Consider the following 16,092-nt stretch of genomic DNA (forward strand, 5'->3'; position numbering starts at 1 on the left):
GTAAAACCTTAAAACTTGGACCCAAGACCATCAGGAAGTTCAGTTTCTTTATATGAGTTAGGCAACTTTGATAATAATTATATAATTATAATATAAATATAATACATAAAATATAATTTTTTACAAGCTATTTAATAAATAATATAATTATTTATTAAACAGCTTGTAAAACAATTCTGGTTCTAAGAGGAGTGGCTCTGTTAGGTATTTTCAAGAAAACAATCAGGTGTTTACTAAATCCTTATAAATTATTTACAGACTAAAGTATTAAATATACCCACATACACAGTGAGATGTGCACACAGTGAACCTATTTTTACTCTTTGGGACTTCTAGTTGTATCCATTCTCAGTGAACTGGTTTTTTTTCAAAAGCAAAACTTTAACTGACATCAGGAGGGCATAAGGGCACCTTTGAAAAACAAATGTATTGGACATCACACACCAAACAGGTGGGGCACAATCAAGCAGTTTTAGTAATAGAACAGCAGCAGCAGAAGTCAGTGCCGGGCAATGAACATGTAAATAACCAGGACAGAAGAAGCCAGGACTTATCATGAAGCAGCAAAAATTGCAAAGACAGCAATGAGATGGGTATGGTGACCACTGGAAGATTAGCTTTTAAATACCAAAATGGGTTGGAGAAAAAGCAGACAAACCAGATGAAGCAGGGTAGCAAACTCTTTGATACCCACATCCTCGCCAGTCCATGTTCCAGTGCAAAATTTTATCTCCAAAAGCTTTGACCCGTTTGAGAACAAAGGTACCACACATTTTTCATGTCATAGAAATTCACATTGTTTACACATTGCATATGGAAAAACAAGGAAATCACTTACCAAGGATTAACATAAAATGCCAAAAGATAATCAGTCCAAAGGCATGAGGGTAGCAGAGTTAGGAAAGCAAATACACTTCTACGCCTGTGAGCATTAATAAATAACATACATAAAGATGAAAAAGTGAGGAGAGTTAGTAAGACAAACAGAAATCAGGAGATCAGCAAATTCTATTTTAAATATCAGCTAAACCCATAAATCCTACTTCTTACTCACTTCCTAATCATATTATTAGCATCCCTAGAATTTTTACTCCTCAACCTGAAGGACTTTCAGCTATCCAACACAAAATTCTATATGGTCAAAATTAGTGATATGTCTTATCATATTGATTCAGGCCTGTTATTCCTAATTTTCAGAGAGTAAAGTGGGTAGGAAAACATCATTAACAGATTTCCAGCCATTGCATTGGTTGTATTAAGCCTATTTTCAATGTTTTGAGATATTCACTACTGATATGATTTGTTTTATCACATACATAATCTCCCACGTTTGTTCCTGCAAGTGATCCTGTGGATATCAGAAGATCTATATCAGAGATAAATTCAGATGCTTCCAACATCTCTTAATACCCTCTATTGAGTCAGATTTCTCAAGGCATCCCTATAATACTTTGCAGAGTGCTTTAAATTCTTTCCTAGCTTTTCATCTAAACATTGCTTGAACAGTTCTTCTAACTGTGCTTTCTGTGAATAACAATCTACAGCAGATTTTACTGTGGCTAAAGGAAATATGAGTACAAAATCATTCTAAACTTCTGTATTTGCAAGCTGTTTACCAAGTTCTGTGTGAATTAATTCAGGAAACCCACTCAGGCCTGTTCTACCTATTGGTGAAATGGGCTTCAGGTATTTTGCAAATATGAAAAACTCATAGAACTTAAAAAAACTTGGCTGCAGTAAAAGGTTTGGGTTTTTTTATTAGTCAAACACACCCTCAGGGTGGGTTTTTTTCCCCATCAGAAAATCTGCTGCCTTAAAAGTGATACCATCCTTCTCCAGCCATTCTAAAGAGGAAACACAAAGTTAAATTTCCTTGTTCAGTACCCTTGGCTCTTATCAAGTTGGTAGATACTGTGTTTTCCCTGATAAATAAGTCATGTCAAATTGAATCATCTCTAATCTCAATCTGCCCAGCCAGTGAGGAAATCTTCTGCCCATGCAGTGAAAACTCCAAGTTATGCTTTAATGAGTTTTGCTGCTGTGGAGGAAATGGGCAGTGCAGTTTCTGCAGGGCACCTGCCCCAGGCTTTGTAGGATTTGTGTGGCTCAGCCAGAGGCAAGAGCCCTTTCTGATCAATCATACACCACAATAACTGCACAATCAGACTGTGGCATTCACATCCTCTGAACAGAGAGAGAATTCTCTCTCCTAGGTTTTTTCCTAGAGAAGCACAGAGAGAAGAAGAGAAAACAATTCTTATCTCTGCTTGCTGCTCCTGTTGTTTTTGCACATGTGGAATGTGTTAGGAAGATTGTGCACCTGAAGGGATTTGGTAACTGGATTCAGGTGATGGTTGTTTATGTTAATTACCCAATCACTCAAAGTTGTGTCCTGACTGGCAGGAGAGAGTTGAGAGTTTTCTTTTACTATATAATTTAGTATAGTATAGTATTATGTAATATAATATAGTTTTAATAAAGCAATTTTTCAGAATTCTGAATCAGATGAGTCAGAGGCCAATCATTCACCATGTTGGGGTCACTCTGAATTCAATATCAGACCCTTAAGGCTCATTTGTTGTTTGAGTTTCTATGGGGCTGGACTGAGGATGAAATCTGGTTTTCCATAAACAGATCTCTGGTGCCACAGAGGTTTCCATTAGGCTCAGGAGAGAGAAGTGATGATGTTGCTGGAATACTTCTCCTTCCTTTGAGAAACTCCACGTGAGGCTTTTACTTCCTCTTGCCTGCAGAGGCAGAAGGAATTATTCAAGCCTGGGCTTCTTTCATTGCCAATCCTCACAAGAATTTTCCACACTTTATCAAATCACTGGCTAACATACTTGCAAACTGATTTATATTCACAGACTAGGAGCTCTGACAGCTAAAGCAATTTATTTTATTCAACACGTGAAAAATGTGTAATTGCCTAATAAATACAATACTGTTTTTTTCTGCAATCATGTAGTCCTTCACATCCTGCTCAGGCATACAGAACAACTTAATTAAAAGAAGGAGATGCAGAGATTGCTCAAACCCTGAAAAGTCAGCTGAGCTTCCCTTAGGAATTAGTGGATATGCCCATGGCTCCCTGACTGGATCCCTGGAATGAGCCAATCCTTCTCTCTGTTTTTAGGGCCAAATTTCCCACCTGCCTGCCTTGATGGATTGTGAATCTGCTCTTGACATTAGACAACAGAGGCACACAAAACAACTCTCAGAGAAATAAGGACCATAAGATAAGGACACACTGCCTTCAGTTACAAAAGGTTTGTGGAGATATTAAGCAGGAATGCTTTCCTCAGTTTAAATTTCATAACTTAATTTATGAATGTATACATATATGCATATATACACACACACATACATATATATGCTAAATCAAGCAAGAACCTTCACTTTCACATCCAAACCTATTAATTCCCTTCCCATAAAAAAAAAGCCTTTTATGGTTTTAATAACATCTGTTGCTAGTTCAATAATTTCATTCAAGCTTGGCTATTTAATTAACATGAGTGTTTGATCTTCTGACTTTTTTGCCATTAATATAGCCCAAGCAGGAGAAGCTGAGGGATGGTTTCATTTGTACTGCATACAGCTGGCTGCTATTAAAGCAAAACCAAGCAAGTGAAGCTTGTTTAATATCCAGTTAATTAGCAGCACAGTGAGATATTGACAAGATTTGCTGGGCTTGTTAGTTCAGTTTGCAGCTTATTAGCAAAAGGCTTGTGGTGGTGCAGTGTCAATCCAGTTAATCCCAGCCTGGCTGGCAGGCTGTGTCCTGTGAGGTCATGGAAAGCAGTTCCCTGTGCACCAACTTTTCTTTCCAACTTCTCAGCTGTCAGCAGAGCTGACCATGGGTGTAAAGGCATGTATTTTCTCCTGACCTACTGGAATGGGGCTGATGTCATCCTTTTCAGTGTCTGTGCTTGGGCTTGCCTTGGAAGAGAAGAGGTTTTTGCAGAGATTGCTAACAACAGAACAGTAAACCTTGGCTCACTTATCATCAAAACCACTCATTTGATTATCAAAGAAAGGGATGGAAATGACCACACTGCCAGTCAGGTGGCTCTCAGAGCCTTTTACTTCTAAAAAAGCTAATCCTACAGATTTTCTTTGTTCAAATACCTCTCTTCAGCTGATGGTGACAGAGATGATTTACAGTCCATATCAGTGCCTGCAATTCTTGCAGGTGATTTTCTAGACTAGCAAGATCTATCTTGGGGTTTTTTTTGTTGTTTTTTTCAACAGCACTGAACATCAAGCAACAGTATATATTTGAGTTGGCTTGTCCTTGTAACATAAGGAAATATTTATTAAAGGCACTGTATGAAGACAGTTGGTAATTAGTTATCTACAAATAAGTTTACTCCTGGATGCAAAATACATGGAAGTGCTAATGAGTTTATGATCAAGTTTCTACAGTTGTGTTATTTTAGGAAATATGTCTGTAAGAGAAAGGAAAAAAAAAATCCTCCCCAAACACATCTATGCAACTTGGCTGACATGCAAATACATCATTGCCTACTAAAAATAGCAGGCGACAAAATGCATGTCTTCAGTCATCATTCAAGAAATAAAATACATTCAAGGAATAAAATATAAAATTAACAAGCCTAGTAGTTTTATCCTAAAGAGGGACATCAATGACATACAAAATAAGCACTTTAAGATTATAGATAACATTTGCCAAAAAGCAGAGGTGGGGAAAAAACATAAGCTTTGCTTCAAACACTCACCAGTTATAGGGGAGTTTTCCATCTCTCTCCAAAGATGCAAAATTCACAAAGGTCCCAGCCCCACACTCCCTGTTCCAGGAAGACCATTAGGTAAAAAGTTACTATTTTTGGATTCACAACACTTGCAAAGAGCTTGATTTAACAGAGAACTCTTGGAGCTGTGAGTGTTCAGCAGTTCCCTCCATCTGTGACTAGGTCTGAGATAATCTGTAATGCACAGAACTAGAACCCCTCAGTGTGGTTGTCCAAAACCAATAAATGTTTAACACCACCTGAGATCAAATTGCCTAAAAATGCTGCAAAAGAATGAAATTCTCAAATAGACCTTATCTTCTGTCCAGATTTGTGCTTTCCATGGCATGGCACTGGCCTCTGTGCACAGCTTAAATACTTACCTTTCTACACTAAATATTCATTGTTCCCACTCTAAGGGAAGTTGTTTAATTGTATCCTTTTTACAGGACAATTATAGGTAATTTTGAGTTATGAAAATAACTGTAAGGAAAAGAAAAAAATCCTGAATAATATTCTAGCAGTGTCTTTATTACAAGTCCATTATTTTCATCTATAAATTATAAACTAACTTGTTTTCTTGATTTAAGCTAACACTTGCTTGCAGCTTCTTTCTGGATTTATTTTTTTAATTTTCCTTCTGGGGTGTTTATCTTCTGTGACTAGAAGCAGTAATGAAGAGAAAAAGCTTTGGGCTGGCTGCTCAGTAATTAAATAGAAAATAATTAATTTAGCTGGGATTTTCAGAGCCAGTTACATGCAAAAGGAACAAGCCATAAAATGTTTTCTCAAAAAGATAACTTGAAACATATGTGTGATGTGGTCATCTATTGCATGGAATACACAGACTAGACACAACACACAAAATCCAGCATCTGCTAGGTTGTTAAATACAAGATTTTTTTACATAAGTTTTTTTTACATGAAATAATTTCTTTTCTTGACACAGTACAGTAAATTAATATAAAATATATAATATAGATAATAAAAGGACAAAGACTCTGTGACACCTTCAAAACTAATAGGTAAACCAATTTATATATATGTATACACAGAATATACTGGGTTTGGGGAAACTTCCACAGCTCATACAGGCCACAACAATCCACATTAAAGTGAACTGTTGCAGGTAAGATTGACTAAAAAAGGAAATTGAATTTCAATATTCAGGTACAAATGATTGGTGCAGACTGGCAAATGGTGGGAGGGAGACCATCTAGAAAATTTTTTTTTTGGTATGGAAAGAAAATCTCCTGTTCCAAACCATATCAAAGACTTGCAAAGAACCTCGATGTCCTGCTCGTGCCCATTTGCCTCAGATCCTAATTATCATCAATGTCCCTGACACAGCCCTTTTGTAATATGGGATTGCACTTATGGATTAGATCCTGCAAAGCTCAAAATAAGACAGAGCTTGAGGCTTGTCAGTCAGGTCAAGAGTGAAAATAGATACAAGGAGAAGATGTGCTCAACAGCAGCAAAACAACTCCTTTTGGAGACACCCTGTTCACAAGCACCTCAAGTAGCACCCACACAGAAGCATTCTCAGCTGAAACTTGCCATGATGTTTGTCAGTGTCTGGTTGGGGTTTTTTTGGGTTTTTTTGTTTGTTGGTTTGTTTTTGTTGGGTTTTTTTGGTTGGTTGGTTGGTTTATTTTTTGGTAGGATTTTTTTTTTAAATTTTTTTTTTTAATTAGCAGAAATCTGGACTTACCTGGCCATTTGTAGGTGTTTCCTCCTGAGGACAACAAGAGTGACCAGCAGCAGCCCAATCAGGAGGATGCTGAGGATGGCCAGCACAGAGATTACCACGACATTGGGGTTCATCTCAGTGACTGCACATACAGAAGATTACTCTCAGTTATTCAGTTCAGAAGCATTGACATTTTTCCTTGGTTTTGTTTTTCCCTGAGTTTCGATAATGTTATTTTTTTAAACTTATCTCAAAGAGCCTGGAGTGTTGGAGAGAGAAAAATCTACCACAGGAGATAAGGGGAGAGAGTGAATAGCTATTGCTCTTAGAAAATTTCTTTGGGGAAGTGCCTTCACCCTGGCATTTTTGTAAAACTTTAACATGTTCTGATTTATTATTTTTTTCTTCTTTAGCTGACATTTATAACACAAGAGAAAATGGTGAAGGTAACACAAAATACAGGTATTCATCATCATCTCTGTCTCCAAAGCACATTTCCACTCTCAAGTTGTTCTTCAACAATAATCAATGTTTTTTCTGACCAGATGCAAAATAATAAACTGGGGATTTGGAACGTACTGGGTGGAAATTGCTTAATTACTCTGGAAAATGACATCCCAGGGATCCTCCCTCAGGAGCCTTTTGGCTGTGACTGCTGAGGACCCTGCAGAGAATTTTCTTCTCGCTTATTTCTTTGCTGAATGCAAGAAGCCTTAACAGCTTATGAATGTGATTTTCCTCTTGTTGGGGCTTGGCTGAGAAAACATTTTTCTCCATAAATATCATCAAGCAGTCAATGTCATTATTGACTGAACCTGATATTTAATATTGACACAAACTCCATCCCTGATTTCTAAAACCCAGTCCAGAACTGAGCCCCTAGTTCATATTTTCCAAGTGGGGCCTTTTCTAAGGGCTTCCCAAAGCTTCTCCTCCATCCCATCCTCACCTGGCAGCCTTTTCATGATACAAACAAACCCTGGGGCCAGCATTACAAACAGCAGCTTTAGAAAGCAAGAGGGAATGTGGCATTCACACTCTCTGAAAATTCCCTTTGCCCAGGTGTGGTGGTGTGCACAGGATGAGGGAAGAGATGAGGATCTGACTCCGTGTTCAGAAGGCTGATTTATTATTTTATGATATGTTTTATATTAAAACTATACTAAAGGAATAGAAGAAAGGATTTCATCAGAAGGATTAGCTAAGAATAGAAAAGGAATGATAACAAAGGTTTGTCTCTGACTGAGACAGTCTGGACAGCTGGACTGGGATTGGCCATTAATTAGAAACAACCAGATGAGACCAATCCCAGATCCCCCTGCTACATTCCACAGCAGCAGATAAGAATTGTTTACATTTAATTCCTGAGGCGTCTCAGCTTCTCAGGAGAAAAAATCCTAAGGAAAGGATTTTTTTGTAAAATGGGTCTGTGACACCCAGGGATTTTCTCCTGGGAAGTTGAGAAGCCTCAGAGAAAAGGAAAGCAATAATTATCTGATTTGCTTCTCCTGTGTTGTGCTCATGTGGAATGTGTTTGGAGATTGTTCCCCCACAGGTGATTGTTTCTTTGGAGTCTGATGTGAGTTGTTTTGACTCAATGACCAATCAGGGCCAAGCTGTGTTGGGATTCTGGAAAGAGTCACAAATTCTCATTGGTATCTTCTTTAGCCTTCTGTAAGTATCCTTTCTGTATTTAGTATAGTTCAGTATAGCATTCTTTAATATAATATAGTATCATAAAATACCAAATTACCCTTCTGAGAACATGGAGTCAGATTCATCATTCCTTCCTTCATCTGGGGGCAACCCAAATTCAATTGGGGAACAGATGGAGCTGGATGAGGAAGGAGAAGAAAGCAGGGAAGTGCTGCTTACCCATGGTGGAAACTGCAATGAAGGTGGGGATGCTGGGGCTGTTGTGGCTGAAGGTGGTCACGCTGCAGTTGTAGGAAGTGGCAGGGGTCAGGCTGGAAATGGTCACAACGTGTGAGGAGACAGTGACAGGTTCCTGCAGACACGGGGAAAAACACTCTGGAGTTTGTGTGTCCCATAAATGCAAGAGCACAAATCAGTGTTCCGTGTATCTGACAGGTAAAGCCCGGTCTGGTGGAAGAAATCAGCCCTCTGAAACACAGGAAAGGCAACCAGGGCCTGCCCTTGACAGCAGGCAGGTAGTCTGGCTGAAAAGGGGGGAGGAACAGGTGTGAATGCAGCTGCAAGAACACCCCAGAGCACCCCAGGGACCCCAGAGCCTTTTTGGGAGAAGGACCTGTGCCCCAGGGTGGGCTGGTCAGGCACATGAGTGGGAGGGGAAAGCACTGAGACCTCCAGGCCACCCCAGAGGTGGACACAGCTCATGAGCTCTGGTTTCTAAGCCACTCAGGCGGGAGGAAAACCAAGTTATTTTTATTCAAAGAACAGCCAAGGCAGTCACAACCTCTGCCACGAATGAAATCACAATTCTGGTTTGAATGCATGAAATCTCTGCCTCTGAGGCAGCTCCTCTGGGTGGGGAGACCTGTGAGCCCTTTTGAGGGGCCAAGGTAAAAAACAAAGCTAGAGCAAAGTCTTTTGTTAATAATTATGATCAAACACCCTACGCCTCAGTTTTTCTAGTTGGCAGAAAATCTACATAACAGATTTACACAATGTGTTCATTACTGTGACTCTTGTGAAAATTTTGTGGAGATTTTAAATGCTGATAGAGCAAGAGAAAACAAATACAGCAAGAACAACACATGCATTGACTTAAAGAAAGACTTCCTTAAGGCTCTGTATTTTGTGGACTGTCCAGCAGAACCAGGAGTGGCTTAGAGTTGTAAAAACAGGGACATTGAGCCAGTGGCTTAGAAGGGAGAGAAGGAGAAGTTTGATGAATGAACCCACTCCAGATGGGGAATGCAAGGTGCTGTAACAAGTCCCAAGCACTGGATCTCTCCAAGAGCCTGTTGTAGCCATGGCCTAATCCTAAACTCCTATTGCAGAGCAATTCTGAGGTACATTGTGCAGATGAAATCACATGAGTGTAAAGGAGGAGACTTTTATTGCCTGAGCTGAAAGGAGGAGCCACGCTTTGGCAGTTGGGCTTGGTTGCATGATTCCATTTTCCCCTCTGGGAAATTTAAATTAGCCAACTCAAATCCAAGATGTTCAAACTCGGAAAGCTGTTGCTTTTCATTTCACTGATTTAAAGATGCAAGGAAAGGGACAAAAATGCTCATGTAATTAGCATGGAAAATCACAAAGAATTTTCACCAGCCTACTTGGAAAGCATCCCTTTTTACAGCTCAGAAAGGGGCCCTTCTCACTTTTTCATGGAGACAGAAAAGAGAGTGATGGATGTAATGAGGAGTGAGCTGACAATCTCTGCATTACCCAGTGTCAGATGTTCCTGTCAACAATGAGACACCCACTGGAGCATCTGCCAGATGAAGCAGTCTTTTCCTGATGTTCTTAAAACAGATCTGCTCTGAACTGAAGTTGCAAATCCTCTGGTACTTTCCTTGCCTGATCCCATCACTATTTTGAATCTCTGGTAAGTGATGACAATGACTTCAGGACCTTTGCTATTCAGCAAGGAAAAGCAGGAATCTACGGATGAAATCTAAATGATCCAAAAGATTAAAGTGCACGTAAGCATTTTTTCTTCCTTTAGTCATTGTCTGTCTCAATTTTAAAAGAATATTAAATAATTCAGACAGATCTTCCATAGGATTTAAGAGTGTGCAGGACTTTTCCATGTTAATCAGTGGTTTAAGTAGGTAATTTTTCACTTCTTTCTCAATGATTCCCCATTACGTGTCACAGAGCACAGGAGAGAATAATGTTTTGTGGCATGTAACCACAGTGATTCATTTTACCATCAGCTAAAGCACAAAGTAAACCTCACATGATGCACAGCATTGAATGCCAAGGAATTAAAACTACTACTGCTCTCTGTTTTTGACTGAACAGCGTTGCCCATCTAAACACTATATATTTAAATTGGCTGCTGAGCACAGGTACCTGACTGGACAGAGAGAAAAGGAGGTTCATATGTGAGGCTGAGAAGGTGGGTCTTGAAGACAATACCCTGAGGTAAAAATAATATAAAATGCATGAGGAGCAGCCACATTTGCATAAAGGTACTCTTGGAATAGCAAGGAAGCTCCTACTGAACTTCAGTTAGCAGATCTGAAAACCAGGAGTAAAGTATTCCAGAAATAATTAGATCCTGTATCAGAAATCTTATGGCATTTAATATGTCTATTTTCCCCATTCCCTGTGAAGCTACCTGACCAGTTTTCCCCTCTTGCTGGTTGGCATTCCCTCAGTTTTGTGGGCAGTTAGGTTTTGCACAGTGCACCAGAGCCATTCCCACGTGTAGCCAGTCCCACTGGCACTGTTGGATGCACAGTTTCTCTCCAACCAGTCACATAACCTCATCAATAAGACAGAGGCCAACCTTAATATTGCAAAACAACGAAAATATTTTAGTATTTGAAGCTTAGCTTTAGTAGTTTAGCTTTAAAAGTTTAATTCTGGGATGAAGGGTGGACAAAAAAGAAGAGACACATACCTGGGCTTTTGTTTCCTGGCCGGATCCAGCCTGCTGGCAGTAGACTTCAAAGAAATCAGCCACTCCTTCTTCCACCCACAGCAGAGTCACAGAGGTCTGAGTCTTGTTGACAGCAAACAGTGATTTTGGAGGGGCTGGTTCTGGTGTAAGAGAAAAATCTCCTTTCATTAAGCTTATCTTTAAGTTTCCAGACAACTGAGAAAAATGAAAAAATTGAAAGCAATGCCTGATGCCCTGCTATCTTTCATTTCCTTCAGATAAAGTCTACCAATGTAAATCCTCTCATGATGACAAACTACCCCTGTAAAATGGGAAGATGATGAAGTGTGTTGGTTTTTCTTCTCTATTTAAACCGTTCTCTGTTTGGACAGATGGATAATTACTTCACTTCCCTTTTCAGCAGAGCCCTTGTTTGAGGATGATCAGTGGATTCTATTAATAGAATAGTGTTAGCAGGAACTTCTTCAGAGAAGATCACTGTCCACCTGTTAGCAACACATTTGGCCTGAGAAGGCTTTTCTTCACAAGGCTGCCCAGGAGATTATAAAGAAGCAGCTTCCCACAAGCAAAAGCTGCCTAGGTTCCTTTAATTGAAGAAGAGAAAATATTTAACCAATTACCAGTTAAAAAAAAACCCAAACCAGTAGGGTGGGGTTTTTTGGTTGGTTTTTTTTGGTGTAATTTTTTTTGTTCTTGTTTTTTGGGGTTTTTTGTTGTTGTTGTTGTTGTTTGTTTGTTTGCTTGTTCGTTTGTTTGGTGGGGGTTTTTTTGGGATTTTTTTTGGGGAGGATTGTTTTTTTTCTCCTCTGGCTAGCATTTAAGGGCTACTGGATGTGTGTTGACTTCCATGAGCTGCAGGAATGCAGAGGTGCAGATCTCCAGAGGTCCTCAATTAATTACTTTGATTTTAATTCCTTTTGTGCTGGATGAAGTGATGATAGGCAAACAAACACAAGAATCTGTTGAGCAGGGGACAACCCTATGGCAAGAGTGACAGAGGGAGGGTCTCCTGGGAGTGATGGCATCAGAAATGTTGTGAAAAAACATGGATGGGGGTCTGCACTCCCCTGTCCCCATGTCCAGTGGCCTTGGCTGCTGCCTCCAGGGCCATCTCCCTGCCTGTGGGCCCCTGTGGAGGTCACCCCTCACTGTTCCCACACCCAAACCAACCTGGGGAATGGAAAGCACAGAACAGCAGGGAAAATCTTGAGGACCAGGAAAGGAGCAAACAGCCTAAGCACAGTGCTAATATGAGAGATAGTTTTTCTCCTCAGAATTATTTAAGTAATTATTTAATTATTTAGTGTTTGATCCTGATATTCATCCTGATGACTTCACATGATGGGTACTGGAAATCCCTAGCTTTCCACACCTCAGGCCTCCTGGGCTCTTCTGCTTTGCCTTCAGAGACTGCAAAATTTGGGCTGTACATTTCTGAGTTGTTCTGCACAGCTTTCAGATCTCCTGTTCTGTGGATGTTTAATTAAAGCTGTAATTCTCAAACAATGACCCAATTTTGGGATTCTGACACTCTGCATACAATGGGTGATGCACAAGAACATTCTGGGCTGATTCTTTTTCCTTTCACAAATAATTTGTTATCCTCATTCTGTGAGATGCTGTCACAGGAACCTTGGCACAAGAGACTTGCTCAAGTAGTTATAGACATTTTGGAGACATATCTGATCCTGAAACAATCAGATCTGTGTTCTGGGGTTGGAGGCTGCCCAAGCCATACTGGCATTATGGAAAGAGTTGGACATTCACGTGTGTCACGGGGCTTGCAGTGCACATATTGTCCCAGTGCTACACAGGAAAGTGTCCCTCTCCCATAATTACACACATATATCTGCTCTTGGACTCAGAAACACATTCCATCCCTCACTCCAGGTAAAAAAATGGCCTCAATTAAAACATGAGTTTTGCATTTGGGCAGCATCCCAAGCAAATCCTCCTTCTGCTTCCAGCGAATGGCTTGATTTTTCTGCAGGTGGAAAGCTGCCAGGATGAAGCAAACATCGTGGAGGGAAGAACATTTGGCAGGAATGCTTAAGTGACTGCCAAGTGCTGAGTCGTCTATCACTTAGAGTCAGTTTCCACTACTGCTAATTACAACTCCCATTGCTCCCCTCAGAAACAGAGAGAGGGAAAACCTCTGGCAAAACATCCTCACTTTTGTCTATTCAAAGTTCAAACGTCATAAAGGGGGGGAAAAATCAAACTCAATCCAACAAAAAAAACCCTACACTCAAAAGTCTAGGAGGGATTCATGGAAATGGAATTCATTCTACCTTCTCTTTGTTGACACAGAAGGGCAAAATTCCCACCCAATTTCAGTAAGAGTGCCCATCCATAGGGAAAGAACAGGAAGACAGAACTGTGCTGCAGGGTGTACAATGTGAATAAGGCTTGTGGATCTGTCTGAAAGATAAAGCTAGCTGGTGTCTTGAAATATCACCCTAAAACAGTTGGGCAGTGGTAGCAGGGGGAAATACCCCCCTCAGTGGGTGAACAAACACACACAGGTAACTGCATGGGGAAAACAGTGGATGTGGTTAGCACAGGGAAAAGAAAACTCTTGGAATTTGCCTGTTTCTTTCAAATAATGCCTTTGGTAAGAAGACCTGGAAGAACTTCGGATTGTTGTGTCTGCACTGTGAGTAAGAATGCTGAGAAAGATAAATGGAAGATGGTTGTTTTTTAGAAATTATAGAGTCCTTTTAGAAATTATAGAATCCTTTATATTCACTTCTCTCACAGTGACTCACAGAAGGATTATTAGTCATGTAGAGAGGATAATCCACTCTGAAATTACAAACTCTTCCTTACCCACCTTCTCAGTGGAGCTAACTCCTGTAAAAGCAGTTTGGCACACTTGGAAATTTCAGTGTTTTAGGTAGCTAGGGCTCAACAACTCCACATGCACTCAAAAGAGAATTAAAATGTCTTGAGGTACAATGGTGCAGTGTCCAGTCTTCCTCCCAAGTAAAGAAAGATATTAGGTGGAAAGTTACATTTGAAACTCTTGCATTAAGGATCAAACTCTTGAGATTTCTTTTGTTTCTGTGAGTATATTTCATATATTTCTCTTAAAATGAAGCTGGGGTCCATATTCACAAATCTGACTATTTTTGTAAAGAGTGTTAACATTAATTTGTATTTTAGGGTAAGTTTTTGGTGTTGACAGACTTTGCAGATGTCCAGGGAGAGAGGAGGGGAGGCAGGGAAGCAGACCAAGGGGCAGAGAGGTGTAGAAATAGGCTTGTCAGAAACAGAAAGGTAGAAAGGAAGGTTCTGCTTTTTATGGAAAAGTTCATCTGTGACGCCTGAGTTGCCATCCTCAAAACCTGCATGTGCTCAAGACCTTAGGCAAGCAACTATGAAGTTTTGTTCTCTCAGCAAGGCACTAAGTGATTTCCACTCTCCCACTTACACTCAAATTTTGCCACTCTTGCTCCTCTTGATCAAAACCATTTTAGGAGATTAGCTTCACACACAGGCATGAGACAATCTTCCCAGCAAGGTGAGGTGAAAATTACATCTTTGCAAGAGAAATGGGCTCAGAGGTACAGAACTGAAATAAGGAAGGTGCTGCCAGAGTCACTTTTCAGTCAAACGAGTGGGGTGACTTATTAATGTACCAACAAGCACTTCTTACCCAATTTCACAAGTTGGGGCATGGAAGTATTGCTGCCTCTTTCAGTACAAGCAGTCACTGAGAGGTTGTAAATGTCCCCTGGAGGCAAGCTCAGCACTGCAGTCATCACATTGCGAGTTACCTGGACAAACAAGAGAGACCAGCTTAAACACAACACAAAGCAAACAACTGACTCCTAAAATTGACCTGGTCACTCTAAACACTACAGAGGAAGTCTTTCAGCACACAGATGTCTTCTGTGTGCTGCAGACTGGTGACTGTCACTATAGGACATGAAATAACACGACGTGGACACGCAGCTCGCTCAAGGTAAAAAGAGCAGTTTTAATTTCTGACTCCAACATTTACAGATTTCCAAAAGTGACAGTGGATTGGAGGGTGACAGGGCCACCCCTCCAGTGACACTGGACAAACCAAGATTCCATCAAATTTCTCCTCCTCCATAAAAGAATGCAAAACAATAAGTTATTTACAGAAAGTGTATTACGAGAATGTAAACATCAGAAGGCTTAGAAAAACTGAAAAGAACAGGGAAACAGGTGACATCAACCAGTTCCCACTGATACCAACCATGAAACCAGATTAGCACAGTGAAAAAAAAAGACAACTTTAGGCTGCACTTTCTATGTGACCAATGGAAATGTAAGGAAAATTAAATTCTCCCTCACACCACTGAGTGCATTGAGGTTTCTCAAGTTGTGCAAAATGCTAAACAAGCCATGGACTTGTGTCCATTGCAATTTTAGAGGAATTTAAATCAGACACCTCAAAGAAGAGCACACAGGCCATGTGTAGGCAAGCCTCTATGCATCCTACAGACCTGGAAATTAAATCCATCTGGGCAAGGCTAACACCTCTTGGCGACCTCTTAACTTGACAAGAGATCTCAGGGTCTGACTTCAATCATCTGCAAGTCTGAAACCAGATCCTAAACTGAGCTGAGTCTCCAAAGACTGAGAATAACTTCTTCCTCTTATTTTAGGGTAATCTTCCCATTTCTCCAGGGCCATGGAGGAGGATGCAGAACTCAGAACATTGTTTTCAGAGCACTTCTGGACTATCTATGAAGGGCCCATCCAGGAATCTCATGCTGGTTTTTAAAGTCCCTTAATTCTCAGGCTGAAGCTTTCAGATGGAAGAGAAACTGACAGTTCTGAATAAAGACCAATAGGGCTTTGCACATAATTTTCATCACTTCTCTAAAAATTGACTGACTTCAGTGGAGACTTAGGAAATACACAGGGAGCAGGAAGAAGAAGTCAGCATCACCTGACAGTGTCACCTGTTTATTTCAATAATGCCACAAGAAAAACAACCATATGAGCAATCATAATAAAATCATATTATGATATCACAATATAGAATGAGTTTTAAAGGAAGCAGTTCCTGATGGTGACTAACAGAGCTTGGGGGAACAGGTGCCCTGATGCCT

At 40.2% G+C, this 16,092-nt stretch overlaps 1 protein-coding gene across 1 annotated transcript in view; it reads right to left on the reverse strand.

Annotated features, from left to right (window-relative positions):
* PTPRO (protein tyrosine phosphatase receptor type O) overlaps window positions 1-11,288 on the reverse strand; it is a 28,084-nt gene extending 16,796 nt beyond the window's left edge. Inside the window, exons 1-5 of the mRNA XM_059848047.1 lie at window positions 11,003-11,288; window positions 8,320-8,452; window positions 6,466-6,586; window positions 4,740-4,808; window positions 839-922 (exon numbers count right to left, since the gene is read on the reverse strand). Of these exons, the coding sequence (XP_059704030.1) occupies window positions 839-922; window positions 4,740-4,808; window positions 6,466-6,586; window positions 8,320-8,452; window positions 11,003-11,170 (575 nt within the window). The 5' untranslated portion in view covers window positions 11,171-11,288. The remainder of the gene's footprint in view (window positions 1-838; window positions 923-4,739; window positions 4,809-6,465; window positions 6,587-8,319; window positions 8,453-11,002) is intronic.
* Between the last annotated feature and the right edge of the window lie 4,804 nt (window positions 11,289-16,092).

This window comes from Haemorhous mexicanus, chromosome 5 (genome assembly GCF_027477595.1).
Source record: "Haemorhous mexicanus isolate bHaeMex1 chromosome 5, bHaeMex1.pri, whole genome shotgun sequence".
Taxonomy (NCBI): Eukaryota; Metazoa; Chordata; class Aves; order Passeriformes; family Fringillidae; genus Haemorhous; species Haemorhous mexicanus.